Below are 27,090 nucleotides of genomic sequence, written 5' to 3'. Positions count from 1 at the left end.
GACCAAATTTACTGACATGCTTTATTTATCAGCTCCCCCGTTACCGACGTGGTGATTTGAGCAGGGGAAGGGGGGGGGGGGGGGGGATGGGTGGTTTGACAATGGAGGGAACATCTGTCTTTCTGTGGCACTGCCCCACTCTCTTTTAACACTGAATCATCAATATAGTTGTGGGTGGGTGCAAGGTTGGGGGATACGGTGAGGACACTGCAAATGAAGCTTCTGTGGGGGTCACCTTTCCCAGACACATGCCACTAGGTTTATAGCCGAGCCAAGATCCTAATTCTGAAACCGGAGATTATTCCCAAGGGCATGGGAAACGATCAATGCGCCTATAATATACTAGTCATACAACTTCATGGAATACCAACTCCACCGAATTTAAATGATGCACACATGCTTTGCACCATCAAATTTGCAGGTCTTAATGGAGAAAAAAACAAACTGAAAATCTTGTCTCCTTGCCGTGCAGATGGCGGCGCATCAAAAGATAGGGAACGCGGTTTCTTTCTGTGGTCTGGTTTAAGCTTTGACCCATGGCTTTCAATCCAAACGCAATTTTATATTTTTGCCCCTCCAGTATGAGGGCTGAAGAGGGGTCACAGAACATAAAATGGTGTGCACTTACAATTTAAAAACTCATTTTAGCCCCTGGACTGGCACAATCATTCACTTCTCTCCCTATCATCTCAAGATCTGAATTGCGACTTGTTCAAAGCAAACAACAGTTCAGAGTCTTTTCTTGGGAAAAGCACCAGTCAAACTAAATGACGGGGTCCAGAAAAATCACAGGCACAGGCGCGCGCACACACACACACATGCACTGCGAGTGAGAATCCAGGCCTACATGACAAATAATTGAGCTATATCAACTTGAAGCAAACCGTCAAAAGCTTTCTGGAAGCAGCTGTTAGCCAAATCCTATTTCTCCTGGCACACCCTGTAATCGGAACATATAGCTGTAGAAACTTCAATCACATCTCGCACTGGTCCGTGATGATGATACTGGCTGCCTGTCAAGACACAGGATAGGAGCGAACGCGGAGTCAGTCATGCAAATCCTCTTGACACGCCAGGATCAGTTACCCAAACGGCATCGACACACAAGGCGGAGGAGTGTGGAGGTTTCGGAGCCTTCAGACAATTCACGTCGTATTTTACGGACGCGACAACAAGTTCACGTGACTGTGAAGACAGCGTCTAAGAGGACTCCTGTCTAATGGGCCAGTAAATGTCTCGAGAACTGTGAAAGCTTTTTGAGAGGCAGATTAGACCCCTTATCCATCAGCAATCATGCAGAAATGGTAGAATTACTACTTGATTGAGCACAGCGTAAATATTGTCTTCATTAAGCTAAGTAAGGTTGTTTTTTTTTATTTTTACACTTAAATAACTTGTTTGGAAAGCTGTGCGGGCTGGGTAATGGTGAGTCGGTGTCCTTCCAATGCCCGTTAAAATGACAGTTGGGCAGTGTGAGGTGTCTCCACAGCAGGGAAGCACACTTCAAAGCAGAGGCCATTTCATCTTCACTGAGCCAGCGGGGCTGAAGTGGAGCATGAGATAAGGAAAATCAATACTCTATATCAGGCTTCTTCCTTCAAGCCTTGTGCTGCCTTTGTGACAGCACGTTTTAGTGCTGGTGTGTGAACCATGCTCCAATTAACTCTCAGGGCAGCTCGTAAACAGTTATTTTCAGAACAACTCTGGTCAGAGACGCACTAAGCAAAGCAGAACATTGATTTGCGTTCTATAACTTCCAAGTCTGTGCTACACCATAAAGCTTCAACAGTAGAAGATAAAATGCTAAAAGCACTCCTACCCTGTAGTGACAAATCAATCAAGCAAGAAGGACAAATTCCCCCTGAAGCCTGGTACCAAGACGGAATGGTCATTACAACTATGGTCAAGCAAGAGTTAATTGTGTCAAACAGCTGATTCATACCTAATTGAGGCTATGGTAATCATCTATCTAAATGCATCAGGAAAAACGTACACTAAATGTTTACAAACAAGGCAACATTTGGTGTACCTTGCACGCACATCATTTCCTGTGTTTTACGCTGCTTTTGCGCTCCGATGCAGATGTGGGTATGAATGCCAATCAGTGAATCAATATATGCAAAAGAATACTGGCAGCACTCCAATGGAGTCTGGACATCAGTTTGCAATACAAAGTACATAAACCCCCTCCGTGTACCCAAAGAAGGTCAGAGGGTACATTTTAAAAAATGAGAGAAAAAAAAAAAAAGAAATCTAGTCGAGACAGCAGACAAGTCTGGTGTTGTGAATGGTAATCTCTGGTGAGCATACAGGGATGACACAAGTTACCTTTACCCATCAACAACAGTACTTGCAAGGATGTGTTCTGTGTGAATCACGGCCAACGTGTAACTGCCTCTACTGGAACCGTTAGGAAATGTGACACGGCTGAAAGGTTCAGCTGGAGGAGGTTGAGCAGTACACATCAGACCCATGCACAGAATTGCATTTCCCTTCAACTTATTTATTGATGTACTGAACATGAAAAAATACAGTAAGTATTGTATTCCAAACACAAAGAAAAAAACATGTACATCCTTTTAAATACTCAACAAAAAGATATATTCTATCCCCCCAAAAAATGCTGTGAGCCAAGTCATACTGTACAACTTCAAATAAATAATCATTCTCACATTTAGAATTGAGATCTAGTGGGGGCACGAGGGTCCTGTTATGTCATGCCAGAACATTACTGCTTCAGCGTCGGAACACACCAAACGGCCACGGAGGTGGTTCTCTTGGCGTTCCTCTGAGTGAAGAGCAGTGAGGTCTGGAATGAGACAAGGCAGGCCTACCCCAGAGCAGCAGGAGGGGCTCAGCTCATCTAGACTCAAAGTTTCACTTCTACAAGGAACCAAAAGGGAAAACTAAAAGTTCAACCTATAAAAGGGAAGAAAAAAAAAAAAAAAGAGAAAATAAAAAGCAGTCGCAAAGATAAATATATAATGCATAGCACACTGCTCATTTTAAGGGGAAGCATGACTAGTAATTAGTTTAAATACAAAGCAGGATGCAGGTGCAGTATTCAGTGCATCTAAGGCCCGACCAGCCTCTGTTTGTTCGAGATAAGCAAGATGTTGTTCGGCAATCTCTTGCGACCCCTTTTTGCTATGGTCACGAACTGCTTCATTGTTCTTCCCCAAAGTGAATAAAGCAATATACACCTTTTACGATTTTAAGACAGGTTATATGCATTATGTATATATGAATATGAAGAAAAAAAAGTAATCAAATAGTTCAAAACTGTGGTTTATATCCATTCTTTACCACATAAATATATATGTATATCTATAATGTTTATATATAAAACAAAAACAACAAAAAAGTCTATAGTTTTTTTTTATATCCAAAGCAAGACTACAGACCAGAAAACCAACAACTCCATAGGACGAATGTAGTCCATAGGACAACAAATCAAGTTTTTCAACTGAATGTAAACAACTTTCAGCAAAACTGAAACAAAAGGCAATATCCAAAAATTTAAATCATACTGTACGTACTCTTAAAAAAGACAAAAAGCACTTTTGCAATAAAGTCCAAAAAAACTCAATTAAGTTAGGCAAATACTCAACATAAAAAAGGACTTATTTACATAGCTCTAAGCTCAGGAGAAATCCTTCCCATTCTTCATTCAAACTACTTTTCATAGCTGCAGCCATTCTCGGCTAGTCTTCCACCCTATCATACAAAGCAGGTACAACCCTTATTGGTTTGATCAAGACAAAACCAGTCTTTAATGATATAGTATAAGTACACCACAAAACACCATGAGCTTTGTCTGAAGGGAATCGTTTAGGAAGAACTGATTTTTATCCCCCCTTTACCTTTAAGATATTTCCACGTTATAATTTTGCATGCACTTTTGCGAATAAACCTTTGTATTTTTCTGTCTGTTTCCAAATCAAATCTGAATGTGAGTTGCTAGTCATATAACAACCAGGATGTAAGGACAACCCACAGATGATTTTACAAATGAAACCAGCACTGCCATTGATTCTAGAATCTAAAGATAATACAAAGATCTCAAAAGGTATCTTTTACATCATAAATCTCTCCAGAAATTTCAACCACTGCAAACTTTCTGGTAAAGTTCAAAAGCTCACAAGGTGTCATATGAAGATATTTGTCAAAGTATCCAAGTCAAAATATTTGTTCCAGGTCCAGTAAAAAGTTTCTCCAAATTTTTCTTTTTATAAAAATAGATGCTTTTTAAACCCACATCAAAGAGGTTCTTAGCTCTTTGGCAAGGTACTGCTTTAAGAATTTTTTTTGTCTTTTTCGCCATTAATTTTACAATAAGCAACATTATGCAGCCAACCAATAACCAACTCATATTAATACGTTTAACAAAATACTTACAAAACTGCAAATTATTTTCAAATAAACACTTTGTTAAACCACTTAAGACGCAAACGCACCCAAGGCAAATCAGAACACAGAAAAATACAAAGTAAATCACTACACAAAGCCTTACAAGACTTACTGTTTCAAAGCAGATGTGCAACAAAACGACAAAAACCTATCAGTAACATTTTTAAAAGGTCCATCTGTAAAGACAGCAAGAGAATGCAACGTCACAGGTGTGAAAACCTGCAGTATTTTTTTTTCTGGTTCAACATAAAGTAGTGTAAGAAGTTTGAAAGCCTAGCAATGAAAAAGAAAAAAAATGAAAATCACATTGTTGGACGCTAAATATCGTTTCCCTTCGTAACACTGATTTACAAAGATGTTTTTACTAATGTAGAAAGTTTACGGTCGGTAGGTTTCCATTTTTCTGTAGAGTTTTCTATAAACAATCTGAGTGGGTATTAGGCTTTGTGCGTTTTGTTGGTTTTGAACGAGACTTGCAGAACTCGGTCTCCGAGGCGGTATCCGTTCAAGCTGGCGATGGCCATGGCTGCCTCGTCGTAGTTAGTCATGGTGACAAATCCGAACCCTTTGCACTTGTTTGTGTTGAAGTCGCGGATGACCTTGACATTTGTGACGGCGCCAAACGGCCCAAACATCTGCCACAGGATGCTTTCGTCGGCGTCTGGAGCCAGGTTGTAGACGAAGATGCACCAGCCAGTGCCGGCGTGCCCCGGGATGTTGATGCCAGCCAGGCTGGTCACCCCGTCAATAGCCATGGGGGAGAACCTGCTGTAGAAAAACAAAACAAGCACGGGTCAGGATGACAGAGTACATAGAAGCATCACTTGGAAGTCCTAACTGGAACCTCCCACAGAGCTATGCAGAAAGGATGATGAAACTAACCTTCGGGAATTTAAACATTTGGGAGTCTTTTCATGCTTCAGTTCTTGCTCTGCTTCTGTCCTTTGCAAGGTGGACATTCTGGTGTAGAAGTTCAAAGACTACCATGTTTCAACCCTTATGAGTTATTGATTAAACCCATCCGAGGACAGACTTAAAGTACCCAGTATAAACTGAGCAAGTTATTGGACATTGGTCATAAAGAATATCCAATTTCTAACTCATCTTTATTTTATTGGGTAGCTGTAGTTTAATTGATAGGGAGGTCCTCATACCACTGCCAATGATAGTTGACTGTTAGAGGTCAAATGTTGCTTGAGATGAGTATTTTGAAAGGCTTCTTTAACTTTTAAGGCAAAATGGCCCAATTCCTAAACTGACCCACTCCTATGTATTAGGATGGGATGGATTTCCTGGAGATCAAAAGCTTTGAAGGGTGCGACGCAATATTTGCTGTTACTCAAATGACTAGAATAAAAGTAGCCTGGAATCCTGCTTGGTAGGTAAATGGAATTTTTGCAGTTTGAAGAAACAAAAACCAAAGTGCATGGGAGGGCATGAATTATTTCAGCAGGTGTCAGATGAGATTAGCTGCTCCAGTTGGCCTCTCAGGGAACATGCAGCCTGACAGGTGTGCTCGCAGCATCAAGGACCAGGAGAGAGATTAGGCAACCAAGACACCAGCCGACAAGCAGAGGGGGGTGGGGAACAATCACAAAGCGACCATCACCAGTGACGGGCCTTTGTGCTTTACTGTACTTCAAATCAGGCATCTGGGAGGCATTTTATGAAATTGAGCTCAAACAGTTCATTGAGGACATTCTTGAAAGGTAGCTGATGTTTTAAAGAGGACAACATTTTTTATGAAAGATCAATTGGGAGAGAATTAGCAGTATAAAATACTGAAATGCAAGTGTAATAAAACACGTGACTGAAAGCTGTCAAGTCCAAGGGCGGGCAAATGAAGAGGACTTATGGCTGCAATGAATCGGAAAACCAATTGCAACAACTCAAGTATAAAATAAATGTAGTGAAAAACATGGGCTATGAGAGAGTCCACAGCAGGCCATGGTGGAGGTGCATGATGAGAGAGGGAGGATGGAGAGAGGGATGATGGAGGGAGGATGAGGAGAGGAAGGAGGATGAGGAGAGGGAATATGAAACGGAGGGATGATGAAGGAGGGAGGATAGAGAAAGAGAATGCCCAGGGTCACAGGATCAGGTATGGGGCTGGCTGTGTGTCATGTGACCGGTCACTGGCCTTTCTCCTGCCAGGGTGAATCAGGCTCAGAGCCTAGCAGAGCGTTATCCCCTGACCGCCTCCCTCCCTCACACCCCATACACTCCCCCCCCCCCATACACAAACACAAGCCCCCTCCAAATATCTAGCCTCACATACCAGGCACACTTCACTACACACTGGCAGGCTTGAAACCCCCCTGGGCATACACACCCACAAAGCTACGGAGATATGGGGGGGGGGGGGGGGGGACCTGGAAGTTCATGGGAGGCTGGGTGTCTGCGTTAGGAAAGAGGATTTGAATATATAAATTACCTTTTCACTCCATAAGCCATGTTTAGCAGATTGTCCAACCTGGAGAAAATAAAAACAAACAAGGTGTTAGTAGAAGCACATAACCAGAGGTGCATTGATGGAACACATTTTCATATTTGCCAAAAATGCCTACCCATTGGGAATCAAACAAGCCAACTGGAGTGTTCCTAATCCCCACTTGGAACACTCCAGTTGGCTTGTTTGAAACTATTTCCTGATTACCCCACTGACATTGACCTTTGTCAAAAAGGTTCACCAGAGGCAAAGATGGACAATGCAGACCCATCCTTTTATGTAATCATTGTAAGGGATCAATTACATACAGTAGCCTACAAAGAGTGACATTAAACACCTGTGACCAATATAAGTTTCTCATTACATGCGAGTCAACTCACCTACCCACACACAAATCATCTCTATATAAAAGTGTGTTATTCATTTGCAGCGGGACGTCCACAGCAAAGTGTGGTTGTGAAATGAAAGTTGGGGAACTGAAGTCCAAACACAAAACAGTTCGACAATACAGAGTAGAAGGAACATTTTCATTAGTTTGGGGGGCCTAACACCTAAACGATGCCATCTCTGGTGTTCCTTTGGCTCAGCTCTAATCATCATTATTATTGGTTGTGGGTGTGCCCCGTTACCTGAAACGCTGTGCCTGCTGTGCGAGGGGTCCAGGGTACCTTCGATTGGGCGACTGGTAGAGCTGGGAGAGCAGTGCCTGGCTGGTCTTCTGACTAGGGTTGTTGGCAAACTTGACCGTGATGGGCTCGGTGGCGCCGGGGGGCTTCTGGCCGTTCAGGCCCTTGATGGCCTCCTCGGCTTCGATTCGCCGGTCGAAGCGGATGAACCCCACCCCTCGGGAAACTCCTGGGGAAACGTCAGAGCCTGTTGTTTAGATGTGCGCATAGCAAGGTTCCCCCCCCCCCCCCTCACTCATCGATTCACAATGGAGCTTGCTCACGTCAATCCAGTCACTGCAAATTAAAGAGATTATCCATGACAGATACAGGGATATCAACATTTGTGGTCAAACTGGGTCATTGCTCAAAGCTCCAGACTGCTTAAATAAATCTAAGTAGTCTTTAACACATCAGAGTTACAATTCCCATGAGGGAAATGTATCAAAGCAGGAAATAAGCCACAGGATTCAAGATGGTGGCAGACTAGGGTACCAGAAATATGACTGCAGATGGAAAACCCAGCGGATACATTAGTACGTACTACACACACTTGCTCTCCAGTCACATTTTTAAATTGAAGACAAAAACACATACTAAAATTGGCTTGGCAAAAGAAAATGACATATGGAAGCCTTCTCTAATCCTTGCCTGGGAGAATATTGTAAATTTCTTCTGTAGAGGAGGCAGGAAATGGCTCGGTGAACACAAGATTCTGTTTATTAGTATTTCATAAGGATTCCATTTCCACATGGCAGTTGGGAAATGGAGATTATAACTGTAAATGTATTTTATTTCTTGCCATGAAAACCCAGTGCTACAGCTACACCTTAGGGGATGAGGACAGGGGAATCAGGGGAGGGGCGGTGGGGGTGAGAGGCAGAAGAAATTACCAATCACAGAGTTCTAACTCCAAGGCCATTTCACATTCCATCCATCTATGCATATTTATGAATGGCTCCAGTGGAAAATGTCATTTTGGAGACCGCATACGGCCACCTATGATGCATTCCTCTGGCCTGGCTGTGGTGGTTTGTCAGAAAATGCCAGTCTGGAGGGAGGGGGGGGGGGGGGGGGCACTGCAAGCAGACCGAGAGAGCGAGAAAGGGAGGGAGGGAGTAACAGCAGAGGGGGAGGGGCTCTGTCACCTCCTACTCACCGGTCACCTGGTCCACCAGAATGCGCGAGGTAATGATGCGTCCGTACTGAGAGAAGAGCTGCTCCAGCTCCTTCTGAGTCATGGTTTTTGGCAAGCCACTGACGTACAGATTAGCATCTCTGATGGAGGCCGAGCTGGGCCGAGCGTAGGATACCTACAGGAGTGAACCCAGGAGGACGCGTTAGCACTCGTCCAGACAACACAACCCCAGCCCCAAGCTCACTCGAGAAACGATAAGAGAATGCTCAGTCTAATGTATTCATGTCTGGGCCTAAAGCATGCCAGGACAATTAAAAGCTATAAATTAAATGCACCCCACACACCATCGTCTCCCCCCCCCCCCCACCATATAGGCCACAGCCCATTAATAGATATAATAAAATACTTCTGGCACAGTTAAAAGGGGGGGAGATACATATTCATGAGCGGACTTCTGCCTCTCCTCTGATGGGTTCTGGAGCTTTCCAGCAACACAAGGCCGTGTGTGAACAGCAGGGATGGGACCAGGCCCTGGGACTGACATTAAGTGTTTCTGCACAGACCAAAAACAACTAAACACAGCGTGGCCTGGCCAGGCTTTGAGCCTCGAGTTTCTATGGCACTGCATGTACGTGCGTTTCATTTGAATAAAATGGGTTTCTTCTCATACATTTCCATGTTTATATATTAGTAGAGAGGCCGGTATTGTGTCGGGGTTGTGTGTGGGGAGTCCTTTTACAGTGAGAAAAGGGTCAGAGTCCTAACCACTCAACAGAGGTGACTGGAGCTAGATTTGTGGAGTGATTGCTGAGCCGGGTCAGTCTGGTACTGTATTTATGGCAGAGACACCCAAGCCTGTGTTGACTAATGTGTCCATTGGTTTTCCTTGAACAGTCAAGATATTGAGGGGTGGATTCTGTCTCTCTGGTCGTGAGCCGAACCAATGTCTCCGGCTTAGTCATAAATCAACATTTGTCCATAAACACAGCCAAGTAATAGAAAGCGGGGGGAGGGGGGGTAGACAGGGACCAGATAGTCATCCACCAGGTGCTGGGGATCAATACATCATTACACCCCTGAGCAGTCATATCAATTCATTTTCCTCAGAGCACAATCCCTCTTTTGTGTGAGTGTCTCACGTACACACAGCTTGTGTAGGACGACTGTGGTTGCGCTTTTCCTGCTTGAGTTTACAAAGTGTATGTGCAGAGATCAACGTGTGTGTGCGTGTACCTGCCTCATCCTGCTCCTCCCAGTGCTGGGCGCCTGCAGGTCTGTGACAGGGCCGTCCATTATCAGGAGTGCACTGCCGCCGTATTTAATTACAGTGTCAGGCCCGCTAAATGGTGCTGCGCCTAAGCCTGCTCGCAACCTCGCCCGATGGATAGTATCAATACAATTCACTTGCTTTAATTAAACCTCCAAATAGGATCCCTTTTGGTGCTCCCCGATCGATGAGACCCCCCCCCCCCCCCCCAGTGAAAGCTGACTCTCCCCTCATCCCCCCTCCCCAGTCATACTGTCTCACTTCATCTGATGCTAATACTTGCAAAGTAGATTCCTCTGGCACACTAGGGTTTATTTGCACTTCTGACAGAGCAGCTGGAGAATTTTGGTGATGTAAAAACAAAAAAACAAAAACGGTGTTCTACTTTCTGAGGTTTGGGCTGGAGCGAGTGTGTGGGTAGGTGTGTGTGTGTGGGGAGCACGGGGGGGGGGGGGGTAGTGATAATAAAAGTGATATGTTTGATATATATATATATATATATATACACATCTACGGTAATCAAGCTTGCAGTACACAATTTGGCGCCATTCAAAATCCATTCATTATCTCTGAATGCAGCTTTTTTTCGTGTGTGTGTGTGTGTGTGTGTTGCATGCAGCCATTTTCTCCCTCTCCCCTGTTCCTCGGCAAAATACAGATGACGCCTCGCACAGCCCCGTGGAGGAAGGGGGGGGGGGGGGTCATGAAAAAAATTCACATCCAATAAATCAGAGCCCACCGTTCACAGGGTCCTGATGCACTGTATGAAGCAAATGAGTTTCTCTCCAGCACGTCTTGTCCTGTGCTGCCTGATGAATGCTAATAGGAGCCACCTCCCTGTGCCGGCATCGCACACCGCCGCTGCACATGCAACCATAGAAACTGTTCTGCTCTACATACACGAGGCCTGGAGCTGTGCTGACGATATTAACAAAAGGCTCCATTTTCTCCCCTCACTGCTGGCTGTTTTTGAACTTGATGCCAGACTTAATGATAAAGTTGGATATTTAACCAGTCCAATTTCAATCCCTTGCACGGATAAGACTGAAATATGGTAGGTAGAAAAGGGTTTGTTGTGGGGGTATCAATCACTTTCGAAGTGGATGTAGTGAGATTTGTGTACAGTGATTAAAAAACATGAATTCATGGCATTAAACCACAAATGCATCAATGACTGCTTACCTTAATAGTTTTGGTCTGAAGTCTCAGGCCGTTTAAGGTGTTGATGGCTTTTTCTGCATCTTTCGGGTCCACGTAATTCACAAATCCATAACCTAGGCTCTGCCCTGTAAGGGGAAAAAACAGGTTTAAGATCCAAAGTATGTTGCTTGAACGCAGCAAAATAAATCCATCAGTGTTAAATCGAGAGTTGCAAAGGTCAGGTTGGCACATTGCTCAATCCTTTGGAGCGACGCAATAGCCCTCCCTCTCTTCCGACGCACTGTCTCCGTCATGACTTCTCTAATTCACCAGAAACCAGGAGGTTGCTGCTGAACACAGAAACAGCCTGTCTGAAACAACTACCAATTTGGCCCCTGAAGCTGGGCCCATCATCTTTAAATATATATTTTTTTTTTTAAACACACCAAAAAACAACAACCCTTTCTTAAATTACCAGACAGTTCCTTGGGTTCACAGTGAGTCATCTGACACAGCAGGTCCACAGAGGCTCCCTCCATCATTTATCTCCAAAATCTACAATGGATTGACACCCACTCCTTATGTGCACACCGGCAATTCAATTTCCTACGCCCACTCCATTTTGGTCTCTGTGCAATTCCACTGCCAGTCAAGTTCACAAGCAGCAGCGGAGGCAACAACTTTTTTTTTTTGAATTAATAAATAAATTAATATAAAAAAACGGAATGAAACAGAAACCTCATATGAGATTAGCTTAAATTGGCTTGCAAGTCGATATGTTCTTACTCCCTTGGTAGCACACACAAATTATCCCTCAAACTAAGTGCACGGGCGGCTACATAAGAAGGCTAATATTGTCGACATCAAATGCACAGATTTCATGGTTCAACAGGGATTCAAATTCAATGAGGGTTATCAAGAGGGGGGCTCTGAGGGCTCTCTGCTGAAAAACTGTGCCCAATGCTAGCTGCTATTAACAGCAAAAGGCTTACCACCTCTGGTTCGGACTATCTGGCTCAACACCGTGAGTCACCGCTAGCACGGGCTCCACAGACACCGTGAAGAGCAGTTCATAAACTTAAATTCACCTTGCATCTCGGGGAGTGCTATAGCCAGGAGAAACACGAGAGCCTTTGAAATGTGCTTGTGAGATGACAGTTCTTCAGGAGCCTGGAGGGCAAACAAAGCCGCTCCCCTCTCTTGCTGGGTTCTGCCATGTGAAGAGGGAGAAAACCACCGTCTGAGGCAGCAATTACTCTGGGTCCTTATGTGGAGGCAGTCCCCCTGCCTCTCTTTGTTCAGATAGGGGGCTGCCTCAAACATCTGCCTATACTATAATTGGCTCCCCAGTCGTGTTGTGTTGTGCTGGGCGGTGTGTGTGTGTGTGTGTCTGGTGGGATCTCCGTTTTAAACAGGACATGGTCCATGGCCCAGGGTAAAGTCTACGGCTGCGAGCCAGGAGGAGGACATCAAGGGTGAGCAGCAGCAGCTCAAGGGGAGAGAGGCAGCTCTCTGGTGGGAACTCAACAAGAGGTGGCCCCGGAACACCGCAGTAGGTTGGCTTAAGCTAAACACACAGCCACAGGGGCCTGTGGCTGTTACATTAGTTAAAGAAGGAGTAGGGCTTGAACGAGAGCGTAGTCTACATCAACATTCAGGCCTATTGCCTATTTGTATTCATCTGCAAATTCACGCTTTTTTTTTGTTCTCTCTCCAGCTATTGGTGTAAAAGCTAGTAAATGCATAATTTCTAAGCAGGCCAAATTGGAGCTGGAAAGCAAATAAAGAACCTTCCAAGGCAATGTGTGTCGTTTCCACCCAACAAACATGGCAACAACTCAACAAGCCTGATTTCTATCAACCAGCAAATGACTTTGCTTAATACCCAGCACACGCCAGCATGACCACAGAAGCTTCAACAGCAAGACGAGCATACTGTGCCGCAAACAACCAGATTTTACTCCTCTTGTACATACACACACACACCACTAACTCGACCTGAAAACTCTTCCCTTGTGGTCTGAGCAGCACCTGGAGAGTAACCTTACTTAGAGAAATTAGATATCGGGGGACTGCAGCCAGGGCCTCAAGGTCTTTTCACGCTAGGTAGGTTTCAAACAGTTCCGTTCATTTAGGTTCGCCGCGCACGTCAATTATTTAGAATTGTCTCACTTGCCGTGTTAAATATGTAGCTTGGTGAGCATGTTTGTGCTCACTCTCCTCACACGGTTGCACTGAACACCACTGCTCATGTTTACATCAAAATCTCTCTAAACAATCCAAACCCAAATCACCAGTCAGCCCGTCTTAACCAGCTAAGCAGGAGGGCAACACTTCCATCCTCTGTGGTTAAACCAGTCACATTCACGACCACGTGTGTGTGTGTGTGTGTGCGTGCGTGCGTGCGTGTGTGGGAGCTACTCCCATATGCCCCATGTGACACCCTAAACAGTGAGCCTGTGGCCAGATGACATGCTAATGCATCTCTTCTCCTGAAAGAGACAAGTGGGGAGCTACAGTGTCACTGGTTGTTGCCGGGCCAACCAGTTCCTATACATAATGACTGCAAATGGGTTTTTAGGGAGAATGGGGGCCCTTTATTAGAGTTTAAAAAAATGAAGCCAAAAGTAGGCATGTCAGGACAGGAACACACTTAGCTTAAAAATGCTCAGAGATAGCCATACATTTTTAGATTTGAGACAAACCATTACTAGCTGGAGAGCTACAGAGAAGCAAGCAAATAGACAGGCTCTCGTTGGAATGCTGGTCAGCTACACGTGTGCATTGTAAAATATTTAACGTTCTGAATTTTTCAAAGCCAGAGAGGTGGTTGTGCGCACCATTTTTTTTTGCACGCGTTTTTAATGAATTCGGACTACCCTGGGGTGTAGATCCATCAGTAAATAAATCTGCAATGGTGGGAATCATTCACATGTCCTCCAGTCTCCATTCATAAGAAAGGGGTTGGCTGCCTTATACTGAGGCGGTGTTGACTTCTCAGGGTGAAAATGCTAATGAAACAGATGCATTTGCACTCCATCGCAACTGCCTTCTAAGTCCCTAGGAGAGTGAGTTATGTGCAGCAGATGGAGGGAGGTCTAAGTAACCTTGACTTGCGCAGCGAGAAGTTCTGACACGGCGGCATCAGATATTCTCTATCCAGTCACGTCTGAGGAGCAGTGGCGGTGTGCACTCTGACCAGCTGCAGATCACCCCCCCCCCCCCAGCCCTTCAGACTCTGTACTCACAGCTACCACGAGTGGTAGGAACTGTCCCTGCCGTCAGCTCCCAGCTGACAAGGTCATGAACAGGTACACAGATACGAGTATGTAAAGAGAATGATCCCTGCCAGAGAAGAAACGTGCTTTATTAACACAGAAGAAACCTGATGCTGTCTACAACAGTTCAGCTTCTCTCTGGTCTGTGTATTTCGGGAGGGGGGGGGGCTCGTTGCTCGTTTGCTTGTGGCTAGGAGGACAACGCACACCCTCTGTACTCCAGTGCAAATGAAACCAGTGATATTCCACAATTAAATCAGTCCTTAATAGAGTAAGTCAATCTGGTTTGCTGCTGGGTACGTTTCATAATGGTTTTCACTTGATATGGCATCTAATTACAACATTTTGCTCAGTCAGAGCCCTCTTTCGCCCCTACTAAGTAGGCTATACTCTCAGAATGCAAGAGCCCTGCTGTAATTGGGGGTAAAATGCAGGGATTTCATAATTCATGACACAGGAGACCAAGGTATCACGCATGCAGGGGGGGGAGAGTGGCGGGGCATGCAGTATTGCCATAGCAGTACAACAGACCATAAGCTAAAAGTAGCCCATGCAGAGAGCTGTTTCTGTATCCACCCACAACAATTAAAGGTAAAAAGCATAATGTAAATATATTCCAAATAAAACTAAATTACATAATTGTTTATGTTATAAATCAAATTAAAAAATCTAATAATGAAAAAGTTACATTACCTGTTATTTTATCGCGCACTAGTTTACAGGACTCAATCTCCCCGATGCTCCCAAACAAACTCTTCAGCTCTTCTTGGGTCATGTTCTGAGGCAGATAGTTGACTATCAAGTTAGTTTTACTGTCCTCTAAGCTCCCTGACTCTACAGGAGAGGAGCAGTTGTTCGAGATTGTGGAGGGGCCATTGCTCGTGTTGTTGCAAGTTGGCCCATTGGACAGCTGTGTTTCCATGGCGGCAATCACCTGCTGAAAAGACAGAAAAGTCCAGTCAGAACCTCATGCTAATAAAGCCCATTAAGCAGCCTCTAGTGGACAGTTAAAAAAGGATGCTTCCATTTCCTATCAGCAATACTGTATCTACTGGTTTCCACTATGACAAAACATTCATGCTACTCTCACTGCATGTTGCCTAAATGATCTTGAAACACAAGATCATGACATCTTTTTAATGGAATTGCCAATATGACCATTTGGGACCAGACATTCTAACCCAGGAAATGAGTATTGAATACTGTTAATTGGGCTCTCTGTAACTTTACCCTACCTTCCACTGTAAAGCACAGGCTGTGCACCAGATTTAAAAGTGTTTTCCAAATATGGATTATTGTTGGAAATGAAACAAAGGTTATATTACGCCTTATATTAAAGGAAACCCAAGATAGTTTCTGAAACTAAGCAGACAGATGTCCTTTTCAAGTTTATGGATGAAGCAAAGAGAAGCTCCTCAAGTTAATTGCATGTGTCCATCTGGCAGAAAACAAAGACTTTGATGAGGCAAATTGTGCGTTGAGTTATGTTAAGAAAGGCCTTTCAAAAGGCAAAACTAGTGAAGTTGAACAAACTTGTCAACAGTGGTATCGACTCTCTCAGCCAAATAGCGAAATGTGTGATGAAAACAAAAGATTTAGACATGAGACTCAAGTGCTTGTAAAGAAACTGAGGGAGTACAGGCACTTCTTCACAGCTTGGCTGATGCGCTACAGTTAGCAGCATCTCCCAGAGGGGAAATGAAGAGACATCCTTAGTTAACACATCCAGACACAAGCAGTATTATTACAGTAATAACCACATTGGGTTATTATATACACACACTATTTTCAAATTTAGATGGTCAATTTCATGCTCTGTGAGGCCAAAGCCGTCATACAGTAATCAAAATACATACATTCAAAAACACACAAAACAACAATTAAGTGCACAGTTTTAGACCATACCAATAAAGCAAAATACCCATGGGCAACTTGAAGCTATTTAAACCCCAACTTTGAAAAAGAGAGCAGTAAAAAAAATTAAAAATCATATGAACACAATCGGCTCAGATCAACTTGATTTGGGCGTCCAAACAAAGTTGTGGGAGCTTAAAGTCATTGGTATGGCCTGAGCACTGAGTGTTGCTGGCCAAATGAGTTCAAGGAGGAAAGCCACAGACCCCGGTCCAAGGCTCGGCAGCCCACGAGCCACTTCTAAGCAGAGAAGCCACATCGCACAGTCTGACTGCCATGTTAGTTTGGAGTTGCCGTCTGCAAAAATGTGACACAAGAAAAAAAAAGGACTGTATGTTAGATCAGCAGCAACAACATCAACAGTCAGTGGGGATCACATGTCATTGTGGAAGAGGAGGAGGGGGAGAGTCTTTGCACCGGCGATGCAGAGTTGCTATAAACTGGGAGTGTTTCACCTTCATACAATTCCTCTTTAGCAAAGGATGAATAGCTAGACTTGAGGAAGACATATGCAGGAGTTGATGCCATGAGGAAAAGGCACAAGAGGTATGAGGAATGACAATCGGATGAGTGAATGGGGTGCTTCACAGGGAGATCAGACGGATATCAGACGACGCTAATCAAACTGGGTCACGGCGCTCGCGTCTGCTGCTAGTCTACACTGACACGCACATCGACCAACGCTGTTTGTGCAGCACACTATGCATTAACATCACCCTCTTGCTATTCAAGAACATAGCATGGGATCAACCCACTTTTCATAGACATTAGACAAGTCATACATAGCTAGTCATACAGCCAACATCACACCCGAGTAGCACAGCTCAGAGACTAATATATCAAAGGACATCACATAGCCTATGAATATGCCTCCTCTCCTTGATCACTACAGACTAGTTTCCTCCAAACCTATGAATATGCATCAAGTCTATTCTGCATATTTATAGAGATTGCCGTTCCAATAATTGAGGCAAGCGAAGGTACAAACTGTCAAACAAAAATCGCAGCACAAATGGACGTCATGTTTTCGTGTCCTTTGTGGAAAAGCTTTTCAGCCAAAAACCCACTCCCTCAAGTGTAGCCCAATCAAATCTCTTGTCCCAGCAGATAAGAAAAGATTGCTACATGGGGAAAATGTGTCAGATTTGGTTTGCACAAAATCAGTGCATGTGGCCTGATAGTTTGGAATGAAAAGCACATTTATTTTAAAGAGTCAAAAGTGCATCATCAAATTAGACATTTTTTATCGTACATTTCTCAGGAGCCACTAGAAATGGCTACATTTGATACAGTGGATGGAAAACTGAATATTCAACAGCCAAATAATTATTTTAAAGTAAGGTTTGACAGAAAAATGCATAGCTTTGCATTGTTTCCACAGCTCTAAACTCACAGCATACATGATACTACCCAGTCCTCCTCTCCCTGGATGCTCGTTTCCTCCTCTCCTCCCTCCATCTCCTCCATCATATGGATTATGATTTGGGGGTAATGATCAAGTGGTCTTGATGGAGGGGAGAACCGGGGGAGGTGGAAAGGTTCTGTGATGCTGCCCTTGACCACAACCAGATCAACAATGAATTTTGACTAGTAGCCAGTTAACCAGTACAGCCCAACAACTCTAAATAATTGAGAAGCTATACTGGCTTTAAATGCATCTTTCCTTAATACTGAAAAATAGATGTTATTCTACAATAAAAGTCTACAAATAAGCAGGTCCATCTCCACTGAAGAAACCTATACTCTAAAAAGGCAATCATTGTGTTAACGACCCTTTGGAATAAAGTGTGAATATCACCCTGCTAACCATCAGGCTAAGATGGTAGTGTCTCTTCTCGATATCTAACAATAAAAAGGCAGGACTGTGTGTCTGTGGCTCGATTATCTTGAGAAACCGGGCACTGAATAAAGCTGAACTTCGTCAGCTGTATTGCTCAGGACCCACAGACGTGCCGTGTGAAGTTGTTTGGAGGAGCGGTTGGTGACAAAAAACACAAAAAAGTGTCCGCCGCCATGTTAAGCTACACTAAGCCATGGAAACAGATCTCTGCACTACTGGCACACTGCATCAGTTGTAAATAACTAGGCATGGCAAAAGCAGGGGTCTTACTATTGCAAAAAGCCTTTTCTATACCTGCTACATCTTCATCACAATTAATGGCTGTTTCCTTTAATGGATGTATGAACTGCCTCTCTGAACTCTAGATGTCAAAAGTGTTAAATAGTTATCGAATATTGAGGGTATTAAAGGTGACTACACATATGAATGTCTGCAACCCACTCACCTAAGCTAGCTACAAGTACAAATGCACAAGGCAGAGAGAAATGTTGCCACTGGCAACAGTCTGACACTGAACTTTGCATGGAAAGACGACTTGCTTTGAATTGTTTAAAGCAAATGACACGTTTTAATCAATTGTTTACAGTCTCTACTTCAGTTTATTTCCACAGAGTTTCTGTTTACATAACCCTGGCTGCGTAAGATTATGTAGAACACTTTAATTTGAACTGCCATTCTTGTGTGGCACTACACACGATGGCTCACAAGAAAGTACTTCCCACGCCAAAACTCCAACTGGCCTTGATGAGTTTACCTGCATGCCAGTCAAAGCAGAGGAGGAAACATTGGAGTCAAAACTCTTCTTCTACTGACTGTCAAATTGGCAAGGCTGTTTGTTACTTAGCTGTCAAACCTTCCCTTCATGAACAGTGTTGACAAAATGAGCATTAATACAATGTATTAACCATGCATCTCTCTATAGGGAATTAGATGGCTGAGCGGTTAGGGACTTGGGCTATTAATCAGAAGGTTGTCGGTTCCATTCCCGGCCGTGCCAAATGACGTGTCCTTGGGCGAGGCACTTCACCCTACTTGCCTCAGGGGAATGTCCCTGTAGTTACTACTGTAAGTCGCTCTGGATAACAGCGTCTGCTAAAGGACTAAATGTAAATCTCTAGAATTAAAAAAATCTGTTTTGAGAAGTTGGGAAGGGTCTCACATACCTGCAGCCAGTTCTGCACACATTAAACTAAAGCAACTGAAATCAAATGACGCCAAATGGATTGAGCACATCCACATTTTTCAGTAAACCTGAGCACATCAAGAAGTGACATTACACAGCTCCGGTACAATGGAACTATTTTATTAGAAACACACTGGCATTTCCCTCAACCAAGGTCGATGCTGTAACTCCACTGGTAAGTTTTTTTTTTTTTTTTTTTTTTTTTTTTTACTAGGGCCTCAGAATTGCAACCTAGAATTTACTGAAGAAATTATTTAGGCTGCACCTGGATACTCGTAGAACTGATCATGCAGTCTCCACAGGAAAAAACAGACTGCAGTCCTCCCAATATGGCTGGTGTGGGAACACTTTAAAATATTAATGACAGGTTAGACGATTTCTCGCATTCAAACCTCAGATTAGGAAATGCACTCTCAGTCGTCATAGCACACGTGTCTACTGCCTTCAAGGTGTCCTAGCTCATCAGTTAGACTAAGCCATTCTTTTACTGTCTCCTACCACAGACAGACTTAACAGCTGATGATGCAGTGCAGGCCTGGACTTCCTCCTGCATAGGCCTGATTCCTTCATATTCTCTCAGATCTTCACTTGTACCGAAACAACTACACCCAGTCACTATGCTACTTTAACCAAAGGTATCCAAAGCAATGCAGTTATTAAACTGCCAAATGAGGAATAGGATGCAGAGAACCCAACTGTGATGCTAAGAAACCACTCAATACAACTCCAATGATAGTTTCACCTTTAAGAAGCAACGAGTGCAAACATTGGCTATTGTCCTGCTACAGACACTGCCACAAGTCTGAAATGTTTTATTAGATAAACACTAGGAAAAGGGAACTTGGCAAGACGCCTCACCCAAAAATCTCAGTAAAGGCTTTTAGTTCCTGCAGCCAGCCAGCAGCTTGCTTCTAGTGCTGGCATTTGAGAGAGCGGAGCATCTTGTTCCCCTGGAGGCCTTGCAGAACAGGAAAGGGTTGGGGTTTTTGTACAAAAAAAAAAAAAGAAAAAAAGGAAAGGCGGCTAAAGATCATGAGGTTCTTTTTATGTCTTCCGTCAAGAGTGCTGGAATAAACCCGTTTACCTCCACCGCTTTACCCAACAGAGCAGGCTTCCTTTTAAGACTCATTAAAGTGCAGCAAGCTTAGCTACTGCTCCTCTCACATCTGACAACCGTCTCACAGGGGGAGAACGCTCGCACGCAATGATGCTAAGAAAAGGAACGTCTTGGCTGAAGAGGGTCAACAATGTCTTGTTTGTTTGTTTTTTTGGGGGGGGGGGGTAAATATACCAGTTTGTATGAGGTGAATGCTTTTGACTTCTGACACCCTGGCTATTTAATATTTCATGGCCAGCTCTGCTGGACACACTAAAAGAACACTCTGCCAACACTTAGGTTAGAGTTTCAGCCAATGTTGCTAAAGATGGCTGGTGGGCTGCACACACTTAAGACTACTGAGGCTGAGAGAATTTGGAACCGTTACGCCATCACATAAGCCTTAGTGGCTAATTGACATAGCGACAAGGCAGGGCAATTTGGCTGCAGTGACTGCTGGATGAGACTAAGAAATTGATGATAATCTGCTGAATAAGCCATGTTTGTTAATCAATGGAGGCATGAGGGAGGACAACAGCAACCTAGGTAAACAGTGGTCTCTGTGAAGGCTTTCTGGAACCATCATTGGAATTTCGTTTTACTGCTCGACACTAACAATGGTGACTTAGAACGCAGCTTGTTTGAAGCTCAGGATGCTTTTTAAAACTCGCACAGCCAAGAATGCCAGTGAGCGCCCCCTGGCAGCGAACTGAACACAAAGCACACAGCAGCTGCCATTGAGCAAGACTGAACATTTCAAAAGGGCTGTTACATTTCTTCCTTTCAATGGCAGCCTCAGTAAATGCCTTAAAGTAATGAAAACTAGCCTTAAGATCTAGAATATCTTCTCATGGACAAACTGTACTCAATAGAACTGGCACAATTAGATTTTTTTTCCCTTTTCTTTCTTATATGAAGTCTGTCAAATATAAAATATGGCAGGCAAGGGGAACAGCTCCAGTAGTGAGACCCACAGTGAGAAGTCAAGACATCTGCTGGCAAGATCCCGGGCCATGTACTTCAAAGTGACAGTATGGCCGCTCATCTACCACTCCCTCAGAGCTGCTCAGCCAAATGACCCAAACGATCTCCAAGGACTGCAGTTGGCATTAAATCAAGCAAGCATGTGTGAGATGTTGGTGTGCTGGTGTTCCAAATACCTCACCAGCACGCTCATCCTACCATTAAAGACATCCAGGAGTACCTCATCACCAAGCCTAAGGAGTTTGGACATTACTATTGATCCGAGTCACAGACTAAGACTAAGCTATTAAAACGCACCACTTACCAGCTTCTTAAATATGGTTCAGGCTCCTGTGGAATGTTGCTATTAAAATAAACTACATTAACCCTCAAATTCACTTTACTCATACTTCTTGTTGTGTGAGGTCAGGGGATATGACATCAAGACTAGATTTCAAATGGGTTTCATGGTGTCTTTACCACCTGCTTATACCATTAACATTTACATTTTTCAGAGGTGCAGGTTCTCCAACACACGTGGACCTTCAAAGCAAAATCTTAATCAAATCAGCTAAAGGCTAGTTCCTCCAAAGTCAGGAATATGTGGTTTAATATCAGACACATGCAAGTCTGAAAGTATTGCAGGATGCTGAGCATAACATTGCTTTACAATACATTCATTTTGCATCCATGTTTTCAGAGTGAACCCTGCAGCCCACCCACATCCAATGGGGGTGGGGTGGGGGGGGGGAGCGTCTGTGATGCAGTGACAGGGTCCAAGGACACTGCGGAGCATGCCTCAGGTAATGATCTGCCACGCTGGGGGAGGGACGCCCTGTGGTACACACGCAGCACACGAGGAGGGGGTGAACACTGCATGCCAGCCCTCCACACAGCTCATAATAAGCCTTCACTGCAAATGTGGAGAGGGGCTGGAGATAGAAGAGGATGGAGGGGGAGGGGGGGGGTCGAAATATTTTCCCTACACTGGAACTTCCCACTGTAATCTAACCCCATTCTCGGTCAGACACACACTGGGCTGTGTGGAGCGAGGTTCTACATTGGCCTTTAAAAGTGCACTCCCTCTCCTTTCATTTAGGAGGTCTGTCAAGTCTTTATTTAGAAAGCCAAGTGTCGGGGCTCAGGATTATATAAACAATTGTGAACATCCACTGACTCTTCCTCAACTTGTGTTGATTTAGAAGAGGACTGGTGAAAATACACCTTAGCTGGCTCTACTACAACACCTTGGATAGTAACAAACACAACATCCCATCCACTTGAGACTTCCCACTTTGAAATGTTAACTGAATTAAGTCAACAATAAAATTGTTGAAAATGCTCTGTAGACACTACATCCTTAAAAGTACCATGAAAGATGAATAAAGTAAACAAAACTCAAAAAGAAATTATAATAATTAAAATTATTCAGATTTCAGAAGCACAAGAGCAAGTCAGAAGCCAGGGTCAACTGGATCGTAAAGGGCAACACAGACTGCACCACGCCCTCAATCCCCCTGGTAGCCACCCAGCCCCTCCTCCCCATCCCTATACCCCCATGGGGGGCTGTGGCTGACATGTGAGTCAGCAGCCTCCTCGTAAATTAACTGGCCACGCTTCCAGTTGCTGGCTTGACAATTCGTAATGTATTCACAACCTCCTGACTGACGATTACTCACCGCAGAGTGCCTACTCACTGGAACCCAGATGCCTAAGACAATGCTGAGGCATCTTGACACACCGCCTGTTCAGTACTCAAGGTCAGATAACCCAACCCTAAGCACTAGACAGACTGTAAGGCCTACCTTGACTAAATAGAAAACACCTCAGTGCTAGGGAAAGGTGTACTACATAAAACTTTAAACAGTATCTATGATACCTTTAACTCATCTCCCATATAATGAGACAAAAGACCTGTTATAGCAAAGTGTGGAAAAGTATGCATGTCCAAAATAACTCCTAACCCTTACTATGGTGTCAACCAAAGGGGACAGACATGCACTTCCTGCGGTCATTGAGAGGGTGTAGTGTAGGAGACTATAGCGTATACTGCTGTTCCACATCCCTCCAATATATGCTACTAGACAAAGATAACTCAATTTAGGAAGTACATTTTCTTAAAACTTTCAAAAAATCAGACTGAAATTCTGGCTTCAGATTTACATTTTAGGATGTAAAGTCTAAATGGTTAAATGTCCGCAATAACGAATAACATTTCAATTGATTGAAACGTAGGCGAGTTAAGCGTGGGCATGTAATTAGTTAATCTGTGACACCTGCGGTGGAAAGGCAATTGCTTGAAAGTGCAAATTGGACAGATCTTTGCTGTGGCAACCAAACTTTTAGTGTTATTCTCAATGTGACGAAAACTTGATGAAATATGCAACAGCAGTGTGTGATTATCAAGTTTTGCTCCAAATACTAGCCACATACAATTTACAAGATTAATGTTCAGGCTTGGGACCCCAAACCTAAATCCGAAGTAGTCTATATCAAGTCACAATATAAACAACTAACCTAAGCAATAAAAATTCGAATTCATGAAAGAATGAAATTGCCACATTGAATGCAAGGCAACTTGAATAATTTTAAATTGAAAGGTGAAGATTCTCCCACCACACGCTTTAATAAAGTAGCCTAAGATAACTAGCTACTATCCAAGTTTGCTTCTTAAATTAGTATAGCACGCAGAAACAAACTGAAACACGAATGCATTGCTTTAAATCACAATTGGCTAACTAATAAACACAACTTGTATTAGGAGTTTGGCTATATTCGGAATGTTGTGCGGCCGTCGTACTAGTTATTTGCCAACCAACCCGGCCTAGCTACTAGTTACTAGCTCGAACAGAGCGAGCAACCTTACGCTAACTGCAACAGTGCCTGTGTTTGACTGTGCTAGCTGCATTGCAGATGGCTTTGTTATTATATAGCCTAATTTACATTACGGCTCAATTAGTGTTGGCCATTTAAGTTATCTTACCTTAGATGCTAAATACAGCGCACAGCTATTTTGATACGTGATAAGGCTCATACATCAGTTGCTTCGTTCTTCGCCAAAGTTAGCAAGCTTGACAATAGGTGGGCAGCGGCGGGAAACTAACTACCCTAAGTAAACTGAGTAGACCACAGCCAATCAGAGACAAGAGTCCACGTCCGTTTCTGCAAGATGGCCATTTAATTCGCTTCAGGTGTGTTGAGGTAGGCTATATTAACCGAAAGGACTGGTCTTGTAATAAATTCTACTGAACGTAAATCACAGTCGAAGATACACACAACATTTGCATTCCGAGAAGCTGCAAGTTGGTGTCTTTCAGAGACACAAATTTCTTAAGTGTGTGGCACATGGAAGCTCTGAAAATGTGCAGTGGCAGTGATTTAAACGTTATTGCTTTAGGCATTGAATTAGTCAATAGAAGCCAAAATGTGGCATGAGTAGACCTGTGCATTCGGCCATCCGCCTTAAAATCAATCTCAACTTAAGATTTGACGTTGATGGCATACTGTAAAAGGCGGCAGGCTACATTATTAGGATAGCCTAGACTTCATGTCAAATGTTATTAATGATAGGCCCTATAGGATAAGCCAAAGATAATGTTCAACAGTCAGGATGTACCAGGAAAGGCCTGTTTCAGTCAAACATTAGGTAGCCTACGGTTAGAAAAGCTAGAAACGCACACCTCGAATTGCGCAATACAGTTGAAACACCTAGGCCTTTTTGAAAAGGGTGTGTATGCCTTAAATCCAGAGACAGATGTGAACGTATTTACCACACCAGTAGGCTATATTGGAGAGCACGGACCAGGCATGATAATAGACTATTGTTGAGCTCAACTATAATCAATTTTCTGAAATCAGTTGCATGCACCTTACAATGCTCATTCCGAATAGTAAATCAAAGTCTTGTTGCTATAAGGGATTTAATGGTCAAACCAACGCGAATCTCGGGGCGTCTAAGCTCAACATTTACAGCCCACATATAGCCAATAAGATTTAAGGACCATGACAAAAATTACAAAAGTATACATAGGCTACTGAGGCAACATAAGCTAAGCAGTAGGCTACCTCAGGTTCTCCCGGCACGCAACGTGTTGTAGTTGGCTGTATGCTGACACTGGAATGCAATCACTGGAATACACTCACATTTTGCATAAGGAGATTGATTATGCTAAACACATATTACAATTCTACATTAATGCATTTGAAATGTAGCGAATGCAAATGAAATTGAAACGATAACATCGACTTAAATGTCCGTAACAGACGATGCATGATAGTCTTGGGCTATACCAGAACATGGTCTAATACACTCGATTTGAGGGTAGAATGATTGAAATATACATTTCAAATGTTATACATGAATGAGCAAATATGTAAAACATCTTACCGTGTCTATAAATGAAAGTTACGGACGTCCTCTGGCAAACAATCTCTTGGAAAATAGAGAATCAAGAAAACACTTGGCAATAGCCTAAAAATATGAATTCCGCCTTTTCTCTTAGCTCAAACTTAGAAACATAAAAATTAACACATAAACAAGGTAAAAGGATGAAATAAAATATTTATTAAAACAGGATACAGAATTGGGTCCCTTTGAGCGAATGCCTCAAATGAAAGGAAAATAACTGAAGAAATAAAAGGAATCAAATAATTAAAAAAGTCGGCTTCTGCCTGTCTTGCTCTTTACAGGTTCACCACACAAATACGCGACATCACTAAGTGAAAACCGAGGAAAGGAGGAGGTTGTCTTTAAAGGAAGATAGTCCTGTCAGCACATATATAGGGCCGTATCACCGCAATCGTATACCTCTCCGCTGTTTCATCCATTCAACGTACACACGAGCACCATACACGCGGAAGTATACTCGGAGTCGCCCCGCATCCACAGTGATGCAGAGTGGTGCCTCAATATAATTGGCTATACATGGTCCTCCTTGGGTTCAATATCCAAGCACACCAAAGATTCTATTCGCCCCTTTCCATGTCATTCAAAATGTTCAAGCGTTTTTCTAAATATGGAATTTAAAATCGAACATAACTGGCCATCCAGTGCCATATACAAGGTTTTCAGCGCGAGAAGAACAAAACAATCTGTTGTAATTTTGTGGTCAAACAAAGTATATTTCTGCAAGTTGCCTCTTCCGAATTTGACCAAGAACCACATCTGATGGTATAGGTTATTTTACAATCAGTATGTCCTTTTGAACGGGTGAACAATTTGTCTAGACGGTTTTGCTTATAGTAGCATATCAAAATACACATTTGACATCAGGACAGTTGATAAACAGTCCAGCCTGTAAAATGCAACGTTTTACGAAATAGCCTACATGCATTCAGTCAGTTACGGGTTATTATCCAGTAAAAAAAATACCCTGATATATTGGTAAATTAACAGTGCAACGAAGGAGTGCTTTTCTCCGTTTACACGTGCACAGTACCACTAAATCTGAAAACAATGACTTGTTTGTTGAGCGTTGAATCTGTTCAGCACCATGGACAGCGAATAAGGTTCAAGTGCGCTCGCGCTGTCCCTCTGAGATGCACAACATGCTCCACGCTTATTATTAGAACGTTTGAAGATGTAGCTGAGATTAAGCAAAACATTTCATTTTCATTAATGCCTTAACTTGCTGGTCAATACAGAGAACCATGCACACATTTTTCCGAGGGCGGAACGATACAAGATACTGATAAACAGGCAGATACTAAATGGAATAACGAAAACTTTGTGAAAGCCCTGCAGCATG

At 43.3% G+C, this 27,090-nt stretch overlaps 1 protein-coding gene across 6 annotated transcripts; it reads right to left on the bottom strand.

Moving 5' to 3' along the window:
* Positions 1-2,482: 2,482 nt before the first annotated feature.
* elavl2 (ELAV like RNA binding protein 2) lies at positions 2,483-24,461 on the bottom strand. 6 transcript variants are annotated; one of them, XM_084691643.1, is made up of 8 exons: positions 24,327-24,456; positions 16,468-16,558; positions 15,041-15,284; positions 11,112-11,215; positions 8,684-8,837; positions 7,489-7,714; positions 6,845-6,883; positions 2,483-5,178 (listed from the first exon to the last, which is right to left on the bottom strand). In XM_084691643.1, the coding sequence occupies exons 2-8, from the start codon at positions 16,537-16,539 to the stop codon at positions 4,848-4,850; spliced, it is 1,170 nt and encodes a 389-aa protein (XP_084547769.1). In that variant the 5' UTR covers positions 16,540-16,558; positions 24,327-24,456; the 3' UTR covers positions 2,483-4,847. The 6 variants fall into 6 exon arrangements, with proteins under 6 accessions (XP_084547769.1, XP_084547774.1, XP_084547771.1 ...); XM_084691648.1 differs by having other exon boundaries at positions 7,528-7,714; XM_084691645.1 differs by having other exon boundaries at positions 7,489-7,711.
* Positions 24,462-27,090: the final 2,629 nt, after the last annotated feature.

The sequence above is a fragment of the Hypomesus nipponensis genome, chromosome 25 (genome assembly GCF_054491055.1).
Source record: "Hypomesus nipponensis isolate SF chromosome 25, ASM5449105v1, whole genome shotgun sequence".
Lineage (NCBI taxonomy): Eukaryota > Metazoa > Chordata > Actinopteri > Osmeriformes > Osmeridae > Hypomesus > Hypomesus nipponensis.
Note: the sequence above shows the minus strand (reverse complement) of the source record. Positions and strands in the feature narration are given on the sequence as shown.